We start from the raw sequence: 22,644 nt of genomic DNA, 5'->3' as shown, positions 1-22,644 counted from the left end.
TATAATGATTATAATTTTATTTTGATATTTGAATTTAATTTTAATATAATAATAATAGTTTTAATTTTGATATTTGAATTTAATTTTAATATAATAATAATAGTTTTAATTTTGATATTTAATTTCAATTTTTAAATTTAATTTTTATTTCGATATGTTGTACGCTACTAGTTTTAAAAGTTGGCCTGTGGGCCGTTCGTTGGCTTGGTGCGTACGAACCATTAGATAATGATATATGTGCAAATTTATAGACTGTGTACATTGTATTTGTTCGAAGTCGACAGTTGAATTAATTTTTATACTTACGTAAATACAATTTTTCAAATGCAAGGGCAAATAATTGAAATTGTGTATTATGTACATATAGACAAATTTATTATTATGAAACAGCTGTTTTTAATAGTTGTACATATATCAGACGTCCAGATTTTACCAGACAAGAACACTTTTTACGGGCGTCCAGAGTAGGGATCCCAAATATTCGAATATATTGGAATATATTCGAATATCGAATATCGAATTGTAGCTTTAAATTATTTATTTGTAGTTATAAGAAGTTATTAATAAATTTTTAAGAGAACCATTATCGGGAACATCGAATAGAACTAAATGTGCTGTACATAGATTGAAAATAAAAAGATAAGTTCGTATGAAAAGTATTCGAATATTTGGACTTGGGATCCCTAGTCCAGAGACGTCCTGCTGTACTTTTAGTATTTGTCCAGTATTATTCCAAACGTTTGAAGCGATATAGTCCAATCAAATAAGTTATTCAAGGTCAAAGGTCAAAAAAACAGATTTTGGAGCATTGTATATCGCTAGTAAGATCCGAATTCCATTTTCGTATAATTGTTGGACAGGGCAGTTTTCTTATAGAAAAACTTGAGCTAGTTCTTAGAAATTGGCAAGTTTTTCTAGTGATTTGATGAAAGTTTTTTCCTTTTTTAAACAGCGCAGAACTTGTATCACATCTACTGAATGCATATTTGGGATATTTGTCATATATGTACCTTGACCTTGCATTACAGTACCCACATGCGTATGGTTGAGTACTGCGCGCTCACCGCCCTCTATCGCAAAAACGGTTGCTTTTTTTATGCTCTACATTTTTTATAATAAATGTTAACATCATTGGAGCAATAGAAAAACTGTTTATTTTTAACTTTGACCTTGAATAAATTACGACTTTTACACTATATTTTATGAGACTTTGGAGACAACTTTTAAATGGTACCTTCCCTTGTAAGTGTCCTCTTTTTTAAGTTTTTGAATACAATTATCTCCCAAGTCGCAAACTGAATCGGACTGAAATTTTTTTACATATAATAGAAATTATAAATTTTTTACCTTAAGATTTATACCTTTTTACCTCAACCGGAAGTAGTACTTTTACTCTAGAGAATCAAGGTTTGTTATGTTTTTCTCAGAAACCTTTTGGTTTATTGAACTGAAATTTCATATATACAAGTTTAAGCTTAATACTAAGTTATCAATAAAATTAGGTAAGCATCTGTCAACCGGAAGTGGCAGTTTACTCTTGTTCGATTTTTCTTCCACTATTTTTCCGACCCCTTAAACATGTGTGCATATCACAAAAAAATTTTAAGTATAATTCTTGTACCAATGTGATGAAAATAAAAAAAATCACAATTTAATAGTGGGATTATTTCCTCTTAGAAAGGTCAAAAATGTTGTGGCCACTATTCTTTCTACACCCCAGAACGTATCAAGCTGAAAATTTATATTTGTATTCTTTATGTACTTACTTAGAGCTGATAAGGTTTTGGTCAGAATTCGTAAACCGGAAGTAGTTTTTTTTTTACCTTTTAAATTATTTTTATTTTCTTGATATGTAATGTGTATAATAATTATTGTGATTTTAAGAAATAAATTTTTTTTTAGCAAAATCCGACAAACGGAAGTAGAACTTTTGTCTTGTGAAAGTTTCCATACATTTGCGCTCAACGTGTATCGAAAATGCTGTCATAGCTATTAGTATTTCATAATGCTGCCGGCATGTTTGAATGTGTCTGTACGTTTCAATATCGAATTTTGTTTTGTGACCTTTTTATATTCTTCAAATACATACATAGATAAAGTGAAGGGTTGGTCACATCCGAATTTTTTACACTGTGGACTTTCCTGAACTTCTATTCATGTTGCCGTTCCAGATGGTTAAAAAAATCCCCATAATACACAGACACACACACACACATTTTTTTAGATCATGAAAACGTAATCAGTGATCGATTCTGAGTTCCAATTAGTCAATATCTCAAGTTCGAATTTTCGCATGGTTACAAAACTTCATCTATTGTTACTACATACGTATGTACATTGATAAAGTAAAAAACATGTACACAGACTGTATTTCACTAGGATAGTGTTGACGTATGTTTATAATAAGTAGAGACCGGAATCTGAAGGGGCTGTTTATTGTTCAAAGATTGTAAATGCATTGTTAAAGGTTTGCCGAACCTTTGTACAAAGGATTTACAACAATGAAACAATAGGCGGCACGTTTCCGACACCTTCAGATTCCGACCTCTAATAATAAGCAGAGATCAGCGGACAAATTTCTTTTACCCACAAAAAATGGTTCACTATTGTCCTACAAAGAGAGCAAAAATAAAAGGTTGACGATAGTAAACCATTATTTTTTTTCCTTGTGTTTCCACATTTCTATACGGGTTCGGCACATATGTATGTAGAAACAAAAAAAAACTTAAAGAAATATATGTACATGTAGGGCTGGAATTGAACGAAAGGCTGATGTATGGGCTATGGCTGAGAAAGGGTATGTTACGACTGATTGTGAGAAGGGGATGAAAAGGGCAGGGATGTAACGGTTAGTCGCAGTTGGACCTGTGCTCCGCGCGGTTGGTCGCTAAGCCCCCACACGTATCATCTTAATAAACAACATGACTGAAAACGCACGTGTTTGGTCTTCACCTAAACCGCCACATCCCAACCGTGGTCCTCAACAGCGTCATCTGTCAGAATTCTCTACCACATACATATGTACATATGTGTTTATGTATTTATGAATATAAATTAAAATACGCATTTATTAGTTTAGGTAAGAATACAGCGAAATGTTCATTTTATCATTATTGAATCAAATTGATTATTTTCAACAATTTTGCATGTAAAAGGTATTTCAGCAGTTTTAAATGAAGACCTCTAAGTTTTGAGAATAATCAAGCTTGGGAACTTACATAGATAAAGTAGAAGAATATTTTATTATAAATTAAATTCTACGATTTATTAGAAAAAATTATATAACATTAGAAAAAGTACAAATTATACAATAGTTAGTTCGTTATAATATCACATAAATATGAGTATCCATATCATCATATTACATTTATATAGAAAAAAGCGTACATATCCGAATATAATTTAAATTATTGCGCTCGATGCCATCATATTAACTCCGCATGTGCCGTCGCCTCGGTACACTCGATAGTATCCTCTCTCACCCCACGATTCTCCCCATGAGTTTTTCACTATCCAATACGGCATCGACTTTTTGAAGAGTGGATATGCTGAAAATTGACAAACGTTAACATTTTCAGTAAAAACAATTGCTATATTACATATAATAAGAAACGTTTTACACTCACTATGTATTCCATAGCCAACGATAAGTACACCGTGGTCCAAATTACCCGGATTGCACAAAAATTTAAACGGATGAGATACACCTCCCATGTAGAATTGCATAGCATTTGCATTGATACCTGAAAACATACTCGATTATGACATGACGAGACCCAATTCCATGCAAGGAGTTCCAAATTCAAAATGCATTACCAATCGAGATGGGTCCGTTTTGAACCAACCATTTCTGCATGTCGGTTTCGTTCGACGAGATATTAACAGCGCCTGATATCTGAACTCTAGCCAGGGTCTTGTTAAAGTGGCACTTCTCATCTGCGGCATCGTACGGATAGTCATTTTCTAATTCCAAACCACCCATTTGTTCTATCGCTCTGAAAAACATGTATGTATAAAATTTAATACGGTTCTAAAAGAAGCCTTCATTGCTTATCAGGTGAGTACCTGCAAGATCATGCACTGCTCAGTAAAAAGACGATGAAGATAATAAAGAGATGATTGCAACAAAACACAAATTAGAAAATAAAAATCAAAATTGACAAAACAACATGAAAATGGCTTATAATAATATTGGAACAAAGTTAATGCTAGTCAACAGATTATGAATCTAAATACATACTATCAGGTTTTTTTTTCTAAACAAAACGATCCTATGTTGAAACAACATTTGCATCTTGTTCACTAAGCAATCTGCTATTTCGGTAATTGGATTATTAGTCACATTGCGACGGTCACAAAGACAATTTTTGCTATGAAAACCGCGAATGCGGAATATTTGGCACTCGAATTTTCGTTTGTATAATAGTTATCTTTAGTATGATGGACTTTTCGGCTGGCAGATGTTTCGTTATAGAGATTTTAGTGACTTTCGGGGGAGCGCTTTGTGACCAATGATCACCGAACCGCTATTTCATTGGAACATTTTTGGAAAGCTAATAGGCACAAGAAAAAATGGTATCTTATGTTTGCTTCACTTTCATGTTCGCAATTTGATGTGTCAACAATTTTCAGTGACCGGTTTTATAATAAAACTGACAAGGACATAAATATTTTTTATATTATAAATCAAAGCAGTAATTTATAATGAATCTATTTTAAAAATGAATCAACAGAATCAAAAAAATAATAATCATCCCTCCTCTTCATCTTCGTTTCACTAAATTTGATTTATTAAGTGTTGTCCTGAAGTCAAGACATAGCTAATTCGTCTACCTACACTCAAAAAGAGTAGATTCATCCCATTTTATAGAAATTTTTAGACCAGTTTTTAGTATGTAGGTACAGAAACACAAGAATTCCTCATTTAAAAGAATGGGATAAACACCTGTAAGCATTATCAGGAAGTCCTCCATTGCAGCCATCGTCTAATTTGTCGCAATCGACGAGCTCTTGCTCTGAAAGTGATAGCAATTTTCCATTTTTGATCTCATATTGACCTTCAATGTTTCCTGAAACGTTAAAAGACAATCATTACAAAAAGATCAAAAATAAATTTTGCCATTTTATTCAGATTATTATTACCTGTAACACTGAAAGCCCAACAACTGCCACAGCTTCCTTGATTTTTGACGGGTGTGACGGCTCCTTTATCTCTCCAGTCGAAAGAGTCGGGGAGATCCTTCACATCGGGTATTTGAGCATGCATCATAGGCACTGAGTTTTGGAGACGAAGATCAGTTCTCAAACCCAAACGCGTCTGACGGAACTCTTCAGGAGACAAGTCACCGAACGTATTCGGTCCGTACTTGGCTGTGCCCCGTTCGTTCTCGTTCAGCTCGTCAATCAAATCTAGATTTTCGCGGAATATCTTGAAACGCTTACGATACTCATCCCGATCGTTCATGTAATTCCTATTGTATTTGACCAAAAATTTACCGAACAACTTCTCGTCAAGGATGAGTTTTTCAAGTCGTTTGATCTGATCCATTTCGGTGCTTCGTTTCCGACGTGCCGGTGCTTCTTCACACTTTATAGTGATATCTGTGCCGTTTTCCAACCAAAGTCTTTCCCAAATGGAAGCTGTACATATTTTAAGGATGGCTTCATCTAAAACGGGACAACTTTCTAGTGCTTTCACGTCGTTCCTACCACAAGACGTCTCCTTTGCTTCGAAGATTATCTTAGTCAAGGTACCGGCGACAACTTGTCTCGTTGCAGATTTTATAGTCATGACCCTATGCAATTTTTCGTTTGATGAAGTCAGATCGAAATGAGCTAAAGATTTGTGTGCCAGCTTCTGGATTTCTGCATCTGTAATGGCAACCGGAGCCGGAGCACCGGTTAAGCCTCTCTTGCTTCGCTTCAAAGAATCGTCATCTTTAGAACAGTTTGATTTGATGACTTTGGTGTCGCCGTTTGATTTTACTTCCACCTGAACGTGACACGTCGTTGTCTTATCGTTTGATAGTAATGAAGAACATTTTTCATCATTGTCGACGGATTCTAGGCATTTCGATGTGGCAACTTTCATTTTGATAAAGTAAGTTGAAGCAGAACCTTTTTTGAACTTCTTAGAACTGAGAACTTCCAAAACTACACGTTTCAAGTCATCCGAATCGAAATGATCCAGTGTTTCTGTTGCAAGCTTAGCCAATCGCATTATTTCACCATCGGAATTGCTTCTTGCACTGACTATGCTCCGCTTAGTTCGCGATACAATCGGACTGAATTCTATCTTCTCTTCTGAAGAATCGACTTCTTCCGAACTGTCCTTCTGAACCGGAATATTTTCATCCAGTTGAACATGCTCATTATAAGTCAACTTTTTTTCTTCGGACGAACTGCTATCACTTTCAGCACTTCGTTTCGTAGTCACAGACTTTTGGTATTCGAAATTTTGTTGGAAATTGTCTTGTTTATAAACATCGTCATTCGCCGACGGAAAGCCTGATGGTTCCTGATCAAATCCAAAGAAGTCCATCAGCCCGTCAAACGCTTGCTTTTTATCATCGGAAAGACCAACAGTTTGTGGAGTGGTCGCGGCTTCATCTATTGTCATCTGAACATTGCTCTGATTATCTGGTTCGTTTATAGCCAACTGTTCTCCGACTCGCCTTTGAACTGCAACATCAGATTCAGAATCTGATCCTGAATTTAAATTTCCAGTCTCTTCAAACTCCTTCACGTCTGTTACGATTTGAGATTCAATATTTTTTATTTGATCCTCAGACAATTCGTTTCTATTGGGATTTACCGCAGCCTGCAATTCATCCCTATGCACGACTTTAAGAATATCATTGAAACCATCACCGTTGACTTCATTTCCACGTTTGTTCGGTGTTACAATTTCACCTTCGTCTCCGAAAAGGTATTGTTCGGTGCAATTATTCGATAATACTGCTCTGAATTTGTTACCGTTCGCTAATTTTATCCAAGGTTTTTCCAAAAACACCACTTGGCATAAACATGTGTGGGTTACTTCGTTCTGATGCTCTCCCTCATTGTTTTCACAAGCAGTAGTATCAACTTCCAAAAGAAGAATATAACGTACTCCATTGTTTATCTGAAATTGAACGAAAACATTACAAAACCAAACCAGAAAGGAACAGTAAAATATATATAATTTATTAAACACATACCTGAGCTTGTCGTTGAACGTTCACAATCTTCCGAAGAGTGTGTTTCGAATTAGGCTTGTGCCTGCTCAAATGAATGATAGCGTCATCGGCTAATTCTTGAACGCCTATGGCAGATGTGTTGATGTCAGTTGGACAGTTGGCACACCAACCACCATTTTTATTTGTCACAGCAACAAATTGCTCACCGGAACCAATCTGTAAACAAATCGTATATACATATATAATCGACGCATGTTTTATGATTCAAGTCAAATAATTTTATATGTTTAAAAAAAAATGACGCATAAATATCAGTAATTTATTCAGCGTTTGATCAACAAAAATAACTAAATTGTCAGTAAATATTTCGAAATTTTCACTGAGTATTCTATGTAAATGATCAGTACGCTGTGATCAGTTGTCATATACCAAGTTATCGAACTAAATGATCAGTTATTGAACCAAAATAAAATGAAACGGTAGATGATTATTATAAGATGATCAGTAATATCATTTAAAAATGATCATTTCATTTTGACATCCAGAAAATCGTCAGTGCTGCCATATTGCATTATGGCTCTTAGTATAAAAAATCCTGAGGAATTTTGCCACTTCTTTCACATTCTTTGAATAATCTCCCCCCGTAAGTAGCAGAGGGCGCGAAAGCGACCGCTATTTTACAGTTAGTTGAAGTTAACCTTCCACTGGGGGCGGTTTGTCGCTAAACCACCGCGTGGTGTCGTTTTAATAAACAACATGACTGAAAACGCACGTGTTTGATCTTCATCTCCACCGCCATATTCCCACCGTGGTCCTGAACAGCGTCAACTGTTAAGGAATTCCACCCACATATATAATATTACGATGTGTTTGGATGGATATTATGGTGTGTGGACCATGAGGAGAGTGGGAATGGACAGTAGCGGGGCGACGCGCTATCATCCAATTGTCAAAAATTATAATTTCATTGATAAAAAATCCTTTTTGATCGGTATTTAAATAGAATACTGATCAAAAAGGATTTATTTTACTGATTAAAAAATTATTATTTACTGAACAAAAATTAATCATTTACTGATCGTTTATTATATTCTACTGATCATTTAGAATAAGATACTGATCAAGTTTACTATAATTAATTACTGATAAATTTTTAATTTTTTTATTGCCCACTTTTGGAATTATAATCTAATCAAATAATATTTTGCCAATATGAGACCTAAATTTATAATCTCTAAACTAAGATTTATGTACGAATGTGGTTTCGATTAGGTTATGAATAAACGGCGGTTGATTCGGGGCAATGGCTATAAACAACACATTCCAACAGAGCAAGAAAGCAAAATAAAATTGTAAAAAAGGTATTTGACGAAGTTAACCATAAAAAAATCTATTTGCCCTAATCACCCTGCATCCTTAAGTTAGGGCGAAATCAGACAGCGGTGATTGTGGCAAGTGGTTTTATTTAGATATAGAAAAAATGGTCCAAAGGTTCGTTTTGGTATAGATCACTGTCAAGCAAGGATAAATACTACTATACAATTTCAACGACATATGTAGGTCGAATGTGTCGTTTTGAAAGGACTATCCCATGTACGCGTCCCATAAACGCCAATTTTTTTCTATATTTTTAAATTAATTAATTAAATTATTACTAAATCAATAAAAACAATGGGCAAATAAGTGGGTAACAGACAAAAGAAAGTGATCGACATTGTACCCAAAAGGTTATAGAAGAAAGCAAAAAAAGCTGAATATATTGTAACGTGGGAACATGAGAGAGAGAGAGAGAGAGAGAGAGAGAGAGAGAGAGAGAGTATATTTAATAAAATAAATACACGCGAACAAGGCGCACAACCAATCAGAGTGAAGTGGTCCACGTGGACTAAAACCTTTGACCAATTAGAGCAATGACGATACAGTCTGAACAATGGGTGCATTGGGGTGGCGGGGAACTAGGTGGGGGGGGGGGGGGGGGGTGACATACACACATCCACGAAGAGAAAAGATAAAAATGCTATTATAAGTCAGAGTGAACGACCCAATGGTGAAATAGCTGATGATGATGATGACGACGATTTAAGTGATCATTGATAATGATCATTCTGGTGGACCTCGTGAGTTAGCTGAACAGGCTCGGCGATCGTAATGACTTCGACAACGTTCTGCACATCCTCGCACTTGGTCACGTCTCCCAAGACTTGCAGGGAGTCTCCCAAGTCGCGAATTTCGGCGTAACACTTCACCAGATCGGTGGGGCAGGGTTCGCTGTCACATGTCACCTTGAAGTTTACACCGATGCTGTGCACGTTCGACTCCTGAAAAAGGAAATGATGATTCATCATGCGGCGAAATCATTTTTTTTAATCAGTAGCAGCACTTTCGAATAAAACCACAGCCCAATGAATAGGTGATGCAATGTTTTTCGATTATTCTAGTAATCACATGTAGTATAATGAAGTCATTTGTATTCTTATAAAATATAATACAATCACGTATGTAAGTCGAAAATGATTACTCAATTTCGAATCAGCTATTAAGTAAATAAATAGTCAACGTATGTATGTATGTATGTACCATATGTATAAAAATTGTTATTGTTTTGATTATGCTACTTTTATAACAGCGTAATTTAATATGCATACTCATTTTATCACAGCAAAATAATAATATAATACAATATATTGTAGAAGCACTTTTATACAATTAAATTTATTTAATTGTATAAAAGTTTAATTGTATAAAAGTAAAATAAATTTATCTAAATTTATTTTATTGCACTTTTATACACAAATTTATACAATTAAAAACATAAAACTTAAACTAAACTTAACTAAACCAAAATAATAATAAAAAAAACAGCAGAATAGACTAGTGGTTAGCATATAATGCTTTGAACAGGGTGGTCTAGGGTTCAAATGCCACTGGTTTCTGCTGGCCAGACCTTGGATTATATGACTCCAGGTCGATAGTTTCCTATCAGAGTTAACCAATTTTTCTGATTTTCATTGAAACGGTTCCAAAAAATTGTTAACCTTGCCCATGTTCTCGCAAATCTAGAGTTTTCAGCAAACTCGAATTTCGCTGAATTGTATAAAATGCTGCAAATTAACAAATTTCACCATACATGTCTCTGTGGACGTAAATTGATATGTATTTACTGAATTTCGCTTAATTGTTTAAAAATATTCTTCAAATTTACAAATTTGACCATAGATGTCTCTTTGGATGTTAATTGATATGTATTTACTTTGTATAATACTTGTATCAAATGTACAATGTTTCTAGCCAGGAAGGCGCATTGGGGTTGCCTGTTAGGCCTTCCTGGTATAGATAAAAAATAAATTCAATGTTACACCCCTGAATGTCTATAATGGAAAAAAAATCACAATGTGGAATAAGTTGATTAGAGAACAAGGGAAAGTTTATGTAACGACTAGGGATTGAAATGCGGGTATACCAGTATACCGATTTATCGGTAAATCGCCATCAATAAATACCGCTAAAATTTTGAATTTACCGGTAATTACAAAACCTATTTTATCGTCAATCAAGTACATATACAGCCAATATTAATTTCAAGTGAATGAAAACATTATTTTTATTTACCGGTAAACCGGAATCGGATCTTACAATCATTAGATCATCAAAGATGATCACGCAACATATGCGTGTGAATTTAGAATATAAATCAATACAGAACTTGAACAGGAAGCTCGGCAATGAAGTGCATGAGGTTAAACTCTATCTTGCATAAAATGCATACACGTATTGCTATTGACATGGAACATTCTCAAGTAGAAGAAAAATAAAATTATATGGAACATATACAAGATAATTATAGAAATAGTAAACAAATCATCAATTCAAAAATATCATATTGACACCCCGATAACCTTTTACAACGTAAATAATGACTATCAATTTTGAAATATGCTGCTTTTAAGCATATATATGTATATACACCTTAAGTCAGCGGTGGGGAACCTTTTAGAGCACGCGTAACTAGAAGCTGATTACTAGGGAGCAGTCATTAGGGCTATCCCAAAGAACAATACACGTTCAAACAGTACTGAATTCAAGACAGCTATAAAAAAAAGTTATTCTACGATGTTAACAATAAGCATAATGCCCCAAAAGTGTATTTTCGCTATCTACTTATTACGAGGAGTAGGAGTTGGCTCGATGCTTTTCGGACAAAAAATGGTATACTATATCCAATTTCTTGTGAAAACTATGCTTCTTTCCTGTCTTGCTTTGAACACTAATGGAATGGTCTATTGTTATTTGAAAAGCATCGAGCTAAGGCCTACCTCTGCTTATTACTAGGAAGTGTCCGTGGCACGCTCAATTGTCAATTTCTTTGAAATTACTTGTTTTTACAAGCTTTTTTGCTCTCTTATTAAAAACACTAGTGGTTTTTCCAAGAAATTGATCATTTCTAAGAAAAAATAAACCACGTATATACGATATCTACTTATTAGTGGAGGTAGGACCGGAAGCGTGCTTTTTCCAGGAAACAGGGCGTTTTGGGTCTATTTTACAGGAAACAGGGTAAACTACAAAGCTAGAGCATAAAAAAAGATTCATCATAAAAATGAACAAAGAACGGCGAACAATAAGCAATAAACGGCACAAAGTTGGTCCGCTATTTACTTATTAGTAAGGATAGGCGCTCGGGTTCATTAGATTACCTACATACATATTTTCTAAATCAGCTACACTAATTCAAGGTCTCTTAGCCATTGAAGGTATATTCAGCAATTCACGGCTACAGTAGAGCACAGCTACTCACGTAAATGCGTTTCTATTCGTAATATCCAGCACCGCACAGTTTCGGCACGTTAAGACAAGTTTTGGCCGAGTGGAAGGCAAAATCGGCTTACATGTACACAACAGAGCGCGATGATACGGCGCAATTTTGCTTGCGTCATAACGTCGAGTCAATATTGTCATAATATGACCTTTCCAAATATATTCATAGACGCATGCACACATTTTTTTAGTACGCGTGAACTCGCTACTGAATATTTCCACCGTGGCCAAGGAAAACCGATTTTGCTTGATACGGTACGGTGACATGTACTGCTATATAGTATGAACCGATTTTGTCGGCTACTGCTGTTACTTGCTGGTAAAACCACCAGTGTCTAAAGCAAAAGGGAACATGTTTTTACAATGAAAGCTCATGTCATTTAAAATAAATTGACAATAAAGCGTATAGCGGAAACCTCCTGTAGTAAGCAGAGGTAGGTATTCGCTCGATGCTTTTCGAATTACTATAGACCTCTCCATTGGTGCTCAAACAAGAGAGCAAAAAAGCTTGTAAAAACAGGCAATTTCAAAGAAATTGACAATAGAACGCATAGCGAAAACCTCTAGTAATAAGCAGACTTAGGGCGAAATCACACAGCGGTGCACATGGCACGTGGTTTTTGTTAGATACTTTTAAACATGCGAAAAAAATGGGCCGTGCCTTGCACAGATTCATGGAACGGCGAGCACGCGTCGTCCCAAAATGACCTCCCGGGGTGTTTTCGGTAAAATTGTATCCTTGTATTTATCCTTACTTAACAGTGATCGATAACGGTGTATCCCATATTTGAAGAAATGTAGGAGACCTCCCACAGCGGGGAGTCAAGTACACGATGTGCCGTTCATCGCTGTGTGTTTTCACCCTTAGGCAGCGAGGATAAAATAAAAATAGACCTTTCCATTGTCCGAGAAAGCAGGGGAGCAAAAAAAATGATTGACAATAGTAGAGAACCATTTTTTTTAGTCGTTGACCATCATGTCCTGGCAATAAGCAGGGGTAGCCGTTGGATCGATGCCTTTTAAATAACAATAGACCTCTACACTGGTGTTCAAAACAAGAGAGCAAAAAAACATGATTTTACTAATAATAGACGGTAGTGAACCATTTTTTGGGCGAAAAGCATCCAATATCAATATCTAATGTGTGCAGACCCGATACCGTGTTTCTATATTTGCATTTTTCTCATGTTTGGGTTAAATTGGAGAGGTCTGATAAATGCGTTTTAAATTTCTATTAAAAATGCGCTGGAGTCGAATTCTTTTTTACTATCTCTATAATAAATATCTATTTACTGCTCACAGAGGATATTTCTTCAATTGAATTATTTTGAGCAGTGGCGAGTCGTGGAAAATATTCGCATAGTTTCTTCATGCTACAGACCAATTATTTTGGGGTACTGCAATACCTCAGACCCTATGATCGAGTCTCGCCAAATATTTCCTATGCATCTTACCTAAATATTAATAAACTTTTTATCGAATATGTGGTATGGTTTCGACACCACTGCTTCGGGCTGTGATTTCTTGTTTACAAATACGAGCACACACATGTGTACTAAATTACTGCGCCTAATTTGCATTCGCATGTGCAAATTTTCCCATTACACACAACCGATGCGAATTTTTTCTTCAATTCTCAGACTCGGTATAATATAATAATAGAGTCTGAGTCAGCGGCTTCGGATTTAGACAGACGATGAATTTTCTGAACACATCAACACGAACAAGGAGATTTAGCACGTACGGGTGTATGATATATCCGTGAAGTAAATAAATTACGATCGAATGGAAAAATCCAAGTCGGCGATGATGAAGATGACGCGATCGTAGAGATGTGAATGGGTGTGGGTGTGGGTGTGGGTGTTGGTGTTAGTGTAAACAAAGCGAGGTCCTGACCTGTCGAAATTGCCTGTCGAGGAGTCGAGGCTGGGAGTAGGTGCGCCCCGCTCGGTTTGGGGCCCCGTTGAGGTGCTCCGCCACCGCAGTCACCACTCGCTCGTCCGTCTGACCGCTGACTGCGATCCATAACACTGACGCAAACGCAAACGTGACGACGAACGCAAACACGTCCATCTCGGACGACGGCTCGAAACCGTCTGACTCTCGCTATTATGATTTCGATGACATCTGTCAAGTATTAGACGCACTGCTGCCACCTTGCACAAACACGCTCGGCTTATTTTAGTGATAAACGGATTACTACGCACATTGTGATGCGCGCACGACAATCGATGCTACAAAAATTGCGAATACGGAATATCTGACACTCGAGTTCTCGTTAGTACAATATTTCGCGTCCATATTCCTCTCGCTTGCATGATAATTGGATTACACTGAGCAGCAAAAAAAAAAAAAAATATATATATATATATATATGTAGGAATCTCGTCGTCGTCATCGTCATCGAAACCTTCGAGAATATTCCGCAACAACAAAATACATCGAGCGGAACAGCGCCAAGCGTTCCAGAAAATTCTACGCCTCGACAAAAGTGCATTCCTTTCTTACGCATCAACAAACCACCACCATCGGTCAGGCGATTCCAGAAACACTATAAAAGGAGGTACAACCCAAACAACGCCAGTCGACCCACAGCAGCAAGCGTCGACACACAGCAGCAGACCAGTCAACATACAGCTCCTGACCAGCCACCACTTCACTACACGGACTTGGAAGATCAACCAGCCGACCGAGCCAGCAACACACTGCCGTATTCAGAGACTTGCTGAACATAGCCGAATGCCGAGCCAGCGACACTCTACCGTATCCAGAGACTAGCCGGACATAGCCGAATGCCGAGCCAGCGACACTCTACCACATCCAGAGACCTCTGAACGACATACTTTTACCAACAATTAACCATACTTGTGTATACGTGTTACTACCAAATAAATACCATATTAAACATATAGTTGTATTAATACCGAACACAGACGAATCTGTCTACAATACATGGCGGACTGGTGGTGAAGAAGACCTTCACAATAAGACTAGTTCCCATATATATATATATATATATATATATATATATATATATATATATATATATATATATATATATATATATATATATATATATATATATATATATATATATATATATATATATATATATATATATATATATATATATATATATATATATATATATATATATATATATATATATATATATATATATATATATATATATATATATATATATATATATATATATATATATATATATATATATATATATATATATATATATATATATATATATATATATATATATATATATATATATATATATATATATATATATATATATATATATATACATATATGCCTAGCTATAGTGACACCCTGGATTATATCTGGAATGTCACTATAGCTTAACTGTAATAAATACATAAACATTAAGGGCGAAAACACACAGCGATGAATGTGGCACGTGGTTTTTTTTAGATACTTTTAAACAAGTGAAAAAATGAGCCGTGCCATGCACAGACTCATTGAACACCCGGCACGCCCGATCCTCTGGACCTTTTTCGGTAAAATTATATGCTTGCATTCATCCTTGCTTGACAATGATCGATAACCTTGTGTTTTATCGATCGATCGACCGATCGATAAAACTTACAGCCGTGAGCGGCACATCGTGTGCATGGCTCCTCACTGTGGGTAGTCTCCTACATTTCTTCAAATATTGGATACACCGTTATCGATCTTAGACTTTAAATAATAAAAATCGATTTTATTTATCGATTTATTCATAATATTTCACCAAACGACATGGATATTCTTGGGAAAATCTCGGGGGGCAATCCCTCCAAAAATATCCCTGAAACAATATCCATTTAAATTGGTTTACTTATTCAATGACATTTACCAGCTCATTTACACAATAATGAATTAATCTCAACGTTGAGATGGAAATCACGAATATCTCCACTCGCAATATTTTTGTTTGATTGGTAAATATTGGCAGCTATGAATATTGACTATTCTTCTCTTTCTCTCTCAACTGTCAACTTTGTTTGCTTTACAGGTTAACTTCCGAATGTGTAACAGTTGTTAATTTATTCAAAGCAACAACGAATGGCTTTGAATTTCCAAGTAAAATTATCAAAATTTCTATGGTAATATATTGTATTAAAATATTGATGAAAACTTACTCAATTAAAAATTATTGAAGAAAGTTTGCATCAACCATACAGTGGAATGTGGAATCGTCTAAGATTCGTTGCTAAATCTTCAGAAAAATAAATCATATCAAATAACACAAATTTTCGTTGGTAATTGTTCTGATTTGAACACCACAGTCATAGGTATTCTAATGTATGAATTCGTTTTGCAGATTTTTGCAGAGCCGTCGACGCTTTTTACAATATTGTCTTGATAATAATGATTATTTGGAAGTATTTGATACAAATTTCTAAATCATCGTTTCCAAAATTGTTGAGAATTAACACAATATCTCAAGAACGTTGCTCGAGCAGGCAAAATTTAGAAAATAAATATATAAAAGTATACAGTTCAAGTAAGAGTACTACGAGATAGTTTACTATATTTAGTGTCTAAAATGCTTCTAAACATACTATCATTCATCTTTATGTAATAGATTATTATCAGTACCTTTCCTTGTATTATTTGTATTGTAAATTTTACATATATTTTTGTTTAAGCTTTAGTCGACATGAAATCCACCAAACTCTAGCAAAATCACCGTTTCGCTTCCATGAAAATATGATGAAATGATATATCGACAGGCTTTATATAACTAATTTACCCAGTATTCCCAGCTACATATATTCTAAATGTTTGCTTGGAATTCTATCAAAATATTTGCTCAAAAAATTGTTGACAAAACAAGCTAGGATATATGTACATATTTAGAAGATGTTTACCAAAAATCTTTTTTACTCCCTTATCCCACATATTATACATACATATATCTGTAAATGCCATGTTTTACAATTGACTAATACAATAAATTTATATTTATTCATTTACCAAATTTACAGGAAATAGAAAACAATTATCTAAATTTTTATATTATTGAATTGTACTCGTCTTATAGTCGGGCTAATATGGTATATTATATTATATAACATATTGTGGTATATTGCACTTGTGTTTTATACATGTTTTAAGTAATGAATGGTTTATAATAAATTCATTAAATATGAAATTAATAGAAAAATACTTTTTGGCGTATATTTTATAAATAGGTATATTTTATAAAAAATATCTACTCCGGCTTAAAAGGATCTTGGCTGAAATAGGTGTAAATGATATCCAATACATAATTAAAACGATATGGACTGTTTCTGTTGATCAAATGCATAGCATGCAAACAAAATTATCAAAAATTTCGTATATTTCGCTTGTACAACAATAAAGCAATGATTACTGTTACTATTTGTGTTACATGGTTGATTTCTTCCGCGTTGGTCTACAATGGTAAATGCTAAACATGGATTGAGCACAGTTCGAACAAATTTTGTATATATGTAAGTATCTTTAGTTGGGAACTTTGTAAACAGAACAAAGTTTCTATGATGACAATTCAATTGGCTGAATATTATATTTTTTTCGATTCAAATAAATTTAATTTCTACCCGGCTTCGCTCTGTATTTTTAATATAAACAGCTTAAACATGGAGAATCTAATGGTAAATATTCATTTGTTTTTTTTATAAAATTTATATGAATCGAAAAAAATATATACAACCATCGTTACAGAAACTTTGATTTGTTTTTGAAGCTCCCAACCAAACCTTACAATCTTACAACTTTACCAACGGTTCCCAACGAAAATACAAACTTACAATATCTCTTTAGAAATTATATATTAGAGAAGATATGATACGAATTTAAATCTAAGAGGAGTTGGGCACTTTAGTTGGAGTGAAATTATTCTGATAAAATTATGAGTTTCGATTTATTTTTGTGAAAATTGGTTGGATACCAAAAGCACTATTCTATGTGTATGTGTATGTGTGAGATAACGCTCGCCGTACTATAATAGTCGTTTTGATTCGACGACATACATCGATCAACAAAAAACTTCTAGGTATATATACTGTTTGCTACCAGTGTCTCCTCTAGGCTAATAAGTATCTGAGCATTTAGCACCATTTATTGAAAATTTATTTAATTAATTAATTAAGTTTTCTATTGGTATTTTATATTGTCTATACGTAGGTAGGTAAGAAGTTTTTACCATTTTTTTTCATATTAAACAATTAAATATAAATACTAAATTAAATATATTTAAAAAGTATTTGAAAAAAATACGACCGCGTGCGGATCAAACATAGGACCGACACATTTATTTAAATTTTTTTTTTAATTAATATGCCATAACCCATGCGACGATATTTCATCGGGCACAATACTAGTATTATAATATCGTAATGTTTTGTATATATATATACATATATATATATATATATATATATATATATATATATATATATATATATATATATATATATATATATATATATATATATATTTTTGATCTTTCGACTTAAGATCTTTCGATTTTCGATCTTTGCCTTCCGATATTTGTGTTTTTTGTAATTTAATATTCTGGCTCGTCACGTAGACCCATATATACATATGTTTATAACTGTTATATATAGCTGACATTAAAATTTGCATTATAATAAATATGTCCCATATGGCTTTTACAAAAGATTGAATATTGTGTTATAAGCAACGACAAAGTCCCAATTTAATTCAGTAAAGCTTTTTCAATTTCCCGAGGGTTCTTTCGATATTTCCTCCTAAATTATATATGTAAGTTGAATTTGAAAGGGACGATTTGATTTATTTTTTTTGACAACAGAATTGATGTAAGAAAATACAACATGAAAAACAGCACGGTGTATGTATAGTATCTTAGGTATTGGTTTACTTGACTGTAGATAGTACCTGTAGATAGTACCTGTCCGCTTTCATACCAATCTTGATCTGTGGGATATTTTTTAGTGTATATATGTATGTATACACATATTTATTTATTTAAAGTTTGGACCAATGTAGCATTATAGGAATTCCTAATGCGCCACAATGGTCAAAAAATAATAGAGAAGAAAAGAAACAAAATAATAACTAAAGAAATTAGACATAACAAAAACAAAACATATATACATAAACAACTAATAATAAAAATAATAATCATAATTGCAAATTATAAAAAACAACAAAGAAGGGAATGTCTTATAAAAGAAAAGAGAGAAAGAAAAAAATAAATATAAACATACATGTATGTATACACACAATAATACATTTATACATAATCATAAAAAAAATAGCAATTATAATAACAGATACGTAAAAATATCAAATATAAAATATAATTTAAAGAATGCCTTGCACCTACTGCCAGTTCCAATAAATAAGAAACCAACTGCAAATACAAAACATTCCTGTGAGGCCCAAATGGAAGAGAGTAAATCAAAATATATAGTATCACTAGCTGTATTACCCGGCTTCGCTCAGTGTTTATAATATAAACCGCTTAAACATGACTTAGCTAATTTAATTAAAAAAAAAAAAAAATTTAAAAATTTAAAAAAAAAATAAAAAAAAAAATAAAAAAAAAAAAAAAATCAAAAAAAAAATAAAAAAAAAAAATCAAAAAAAAAATTTAAAAAAATCAAAAAAAAAAAATTTTTTTTTTGCCTTCTAGGGCTTTGCCCTCGGCACCCCCCTGAGCCTTTGCCTTCTAGGGCTTCGCCCCTCCACGCCCCATGAGCAATTGCCGTTTAGGGCTTCGCCCCCATGATCAGTTGCCTTTTAGGGCTTCGCCCCTCCGCGCCCCCATGATTCAAAGCCGTCTAGGGCTTCGCCCCCCTTAGTTAATGCCTTTTAGGGCTTCGCCCCCCGCGCCCCCAAGATTAATTGCCGTTTCGGGCTTCGCCCCCCTTAGTTAATGCCTTTTAGGGCTTCGCCCCTCCGCACCCCCATGATTAAATGCCGTCTAGGGCTTCGCCCCCCCTAGTTAATGCCTTTTAGGGCTTCGCCCCCCGCGCCCCCAAGATTAATTGCCGTTTAGGGCTTCGCCCCCCTTAGTTAATGCCTTTTAGGGCTTCGCCCCTCCGCGCCCCCATGATTAAATGCCGTCTAAGGCTTCGCCCCCATGATCAGTTGCCTTTTAGGGCTTCGCCCCTCCGCGCCCCCATGATTAATTGCCGTCTAGGGCTTCGCCCCCCTTAGTTAATGCCTATTAGGGCTTGCGCCCCATGAGGCTGGGCCCCCCGGGCCCCCTTCGGGGCCCCACGGGGCTGCGCCCCTTGTGGCGCCCCCTTTTGAGCCCCATGGGGCTGCGCCCCATGAGGCTGGGCCCCCCGGGCCCCCATTCGGGGCCCCACGGGGCTGCGCCCCTTGTGGCACCCCCTTTTGAGCCCCATGGGGCTGCGCCCCATGAGGCTGGGCCCCCCGGGCCCCCTTCGGGGCCCCACGGGGCTGCGCCCCATGTGGCGCCCCCTTTTGAGCCCCATGGGGCTGCGCCCCATGAGGCTGGGCCCCCCCGGGGCCCCACGGGGCTGCGCCCCTCGTGGCGCCCCCTTTTGAGCCCCATGGGGCTGCGCCCCATGAGGCTGGGCCCCCCGGGCCCCCTTCGGGGCCCCACGGGGCTGCGTCCCTTGTGGCGCCCCCTTTTGAGCCCCATGGGGCTGCGCCCCATGAGGCTGGGCCCCCCGGGCCCCTTTCGGGGCCCCACGGGGCCCCACGGGGCTGCGCCCCTTGTGGCGCCCCCTTTTGAGCCCCATGGGGCTGCGCCCCATGAGGCTGGGCCCCCCCGGGGCCCCACGGGGCTGCGCCCCTCGTGGCGCCCCCTTTTGAGCCCCATGGGGCTGCGCCCCATGAGGCTGGGCCCCCCGGGCCCCTTTCGGGGCCCCACGGGGCTGCGCCCCTTGTGGCGCCCCCTTTTGAGCCCCATAGGGCTGCGCCCCATGAGGCTGGGCCCCCCCGGGGCCCCACGGGGCTGCGCCCCTCGTGGCGCCCCCTTTTGAGCCCCATGGGGCTGCGCCCCATGAGGCTGGGCCCCCCGGGCCCCCTTCGGGGCCCCACGGGGCTGCGCCCCTTGTGGCGCCCCTGGCGGGGCCCCATGAAACTACTCGCCTTGCGCCCCCGCGGGGGTGAATCCATTGAATCGAAAAAAACAAATCGGCGCCCATGGATCGAAAAAAAAAAAAACGAATCACGTGTTCGATGACGTCACCGATCTACGGACGACGAAGAAGACGACGAAGAAGACGACGACCAAGGATACATACAAAGTCTCTTTCCAAATTATAGATTAGATTAATATATGTATATCAAAACATTTAGTATCATTACTTTAAAAATTAATGATAGTCTTATGAAAAAATAAAAATGTACATAGATTATCGCCATGGTAAATACATTTTATTTTATTTCAGTCGAACATGTAAATCACTCCAAAGTTAAGAGTGTACTAATTTAGATACAATACAATCAATACAAGTATTTATACAAATGCGAATTCAAACAAACATCATCCACAGTATGAACACATCTATGTAGAAATTTTTGCAGCATTTTATTATAAAAATTGTAGAACTCAAGACGCTGAAAAACTGAGATTTCCAATAGAGATTAGAAAGGAGATGCCAATTTACAGGCACCGTTTCAATGAAAATCAGAAAAATTGGCAAACTCTGATAGGAACCGATCGACCTGGAGTCACAAACCATGTTCCGGCCAGCAGATACTTGTGGAAATCGAACTGTGACCACTCTGCTCGAAAGCATAATATGCTAACCACTAGTCCACGCTGGTTCCTTTTAATTGCAAAAATTATGAGCAACTGAAATTTTGGATTTCTTTGAGTAATATTATTTTTACCAGAAGTTTACTTACTTAAGATTACTACACTTCTTGAAACGAAGAAAATGAAACAACATAAAAAATTAAATATAATATAATATTGTATTTTACAGTTATTAAAAAATAATTATGATGAAAGTAATAGCATGTAAAATGAGTGGTAAAAGTGAGAACGATCGACAGCAAAAGCGGGGCTAGATGTTAGTTGCCATTATGCCGGTGCCAGACATGAGTTTAAAGAAGTGACTTCGCTCACACATTTGGTCACATATTGTTGTATCTGCCAGATATATGTTCAAAGATTTGATCAACTAGGCTCGCGCAACTGGGCTTCGCGCAGTGTGGCAGGCACACTAACATTTGGACTTTTATCCCTTTGATGTGCGCTAAAAAACCGACACGGAACGGCAAAGCGCACTCAAGTGATCAAATATGTGACAATAGTATCAAATGCCCGTGCCACACATGTGAACTTATTTGATCACATGTCTGGCGCCGACATAATGGCAACCAACATCTAGCCCCGCTTTTCCTGTCGAGCGTTCTCACTTTTACCTAATATCCGTTTTTGGGAAGCAAATTTATTTGGAAAATTATGGAAATAAAAACAATATTTAAAATTAAAAAATAAAAATCTATCTCGCTGCGCTACAAATCGCTGCAAACGACGCGGCTGCATGCTCATTTCGCTGCATACGGCTGCATGCTCATTTCATACTTTTGTCTCGAGTTTCGTTCACCATCCTGGGTGTTGGGACCAACTTGGTCATGTTGGTCTGTTGCTAATTTACTTCCCATCACA

At 36.4% G+C, this 22,644-nt stretch overlaps 2 protein-coding genes and 1 long non-coding RNA gene across 3 annotated transcripts in view; 2 read left to right on the top strand and 1 right to left on the bottom strand.

The window, feature by feature from the left end:
- LOC143921428 (uncharacterized) overlaps positions 1–22,644 on the top strand; it is a 339,615-nt gene that overhangs the window by 37,599 nt on the left and 279,372 nt on the right. The gene's annotated exons all lie outside the window — the stretch shown is intronic.
- On the bottom strand, positions 1,848–14,147 carry LOC143921405 (uncharacterized). The gene is made up of 8 exons (XM_077444707.1): positions 13,890–14,147; positions 9,293–9,496; positions 7,200–7,394; positions 5,143–7,123; positions 4,946–5,069; positions 3,817–3,995; positions 3,627–3,743; positions 1,848–3,548 (listed from the first exon to the last, which is right to left on the bottom strand). Exons 1-8 carry the CDS (start codon positions 14,064–14,066, stop codon positions 3,403–3,405), a joined length of 3,123 nt encoding a protein of 1,040 aa, XP_077300833.1. The 5' UTR covers positions 14,067–14,147; the 3' UTR covers positions 1,848–3,402.
- Positions 15,995–17,176, top strand: LOC143921360 (uncharacterized). The gene is made up of 3 exons (XR_013261424.1): positions 15,995–16,094; positions 16,336–16,518; positions 16,664–17,176. It is a non-coding gene; the product is annotated as an uncharacterized LOC143921360 (long non-coding RNA).

Source organism: Arctopsyche grandis, chromosome 13 (assembly GCF_051622035.1).
Source record: "Arctopsyche grandis isolate Sample6627 chromosome 13, ASM5162203v2, whole genome shotgun sequence".
Taxonomy (NCBI): Eukaryota; Metazoa; Arthropoda; class Insecta; order Trichoptera; family Hydropsychidae; genus Arctopsyche; species Arctopsyche grandis.
The sequence above is the reverse complement of the archived record's forward strand: the minus strand, read 5'-3'. Positions and strand labels throughout refer to the sequence as shown.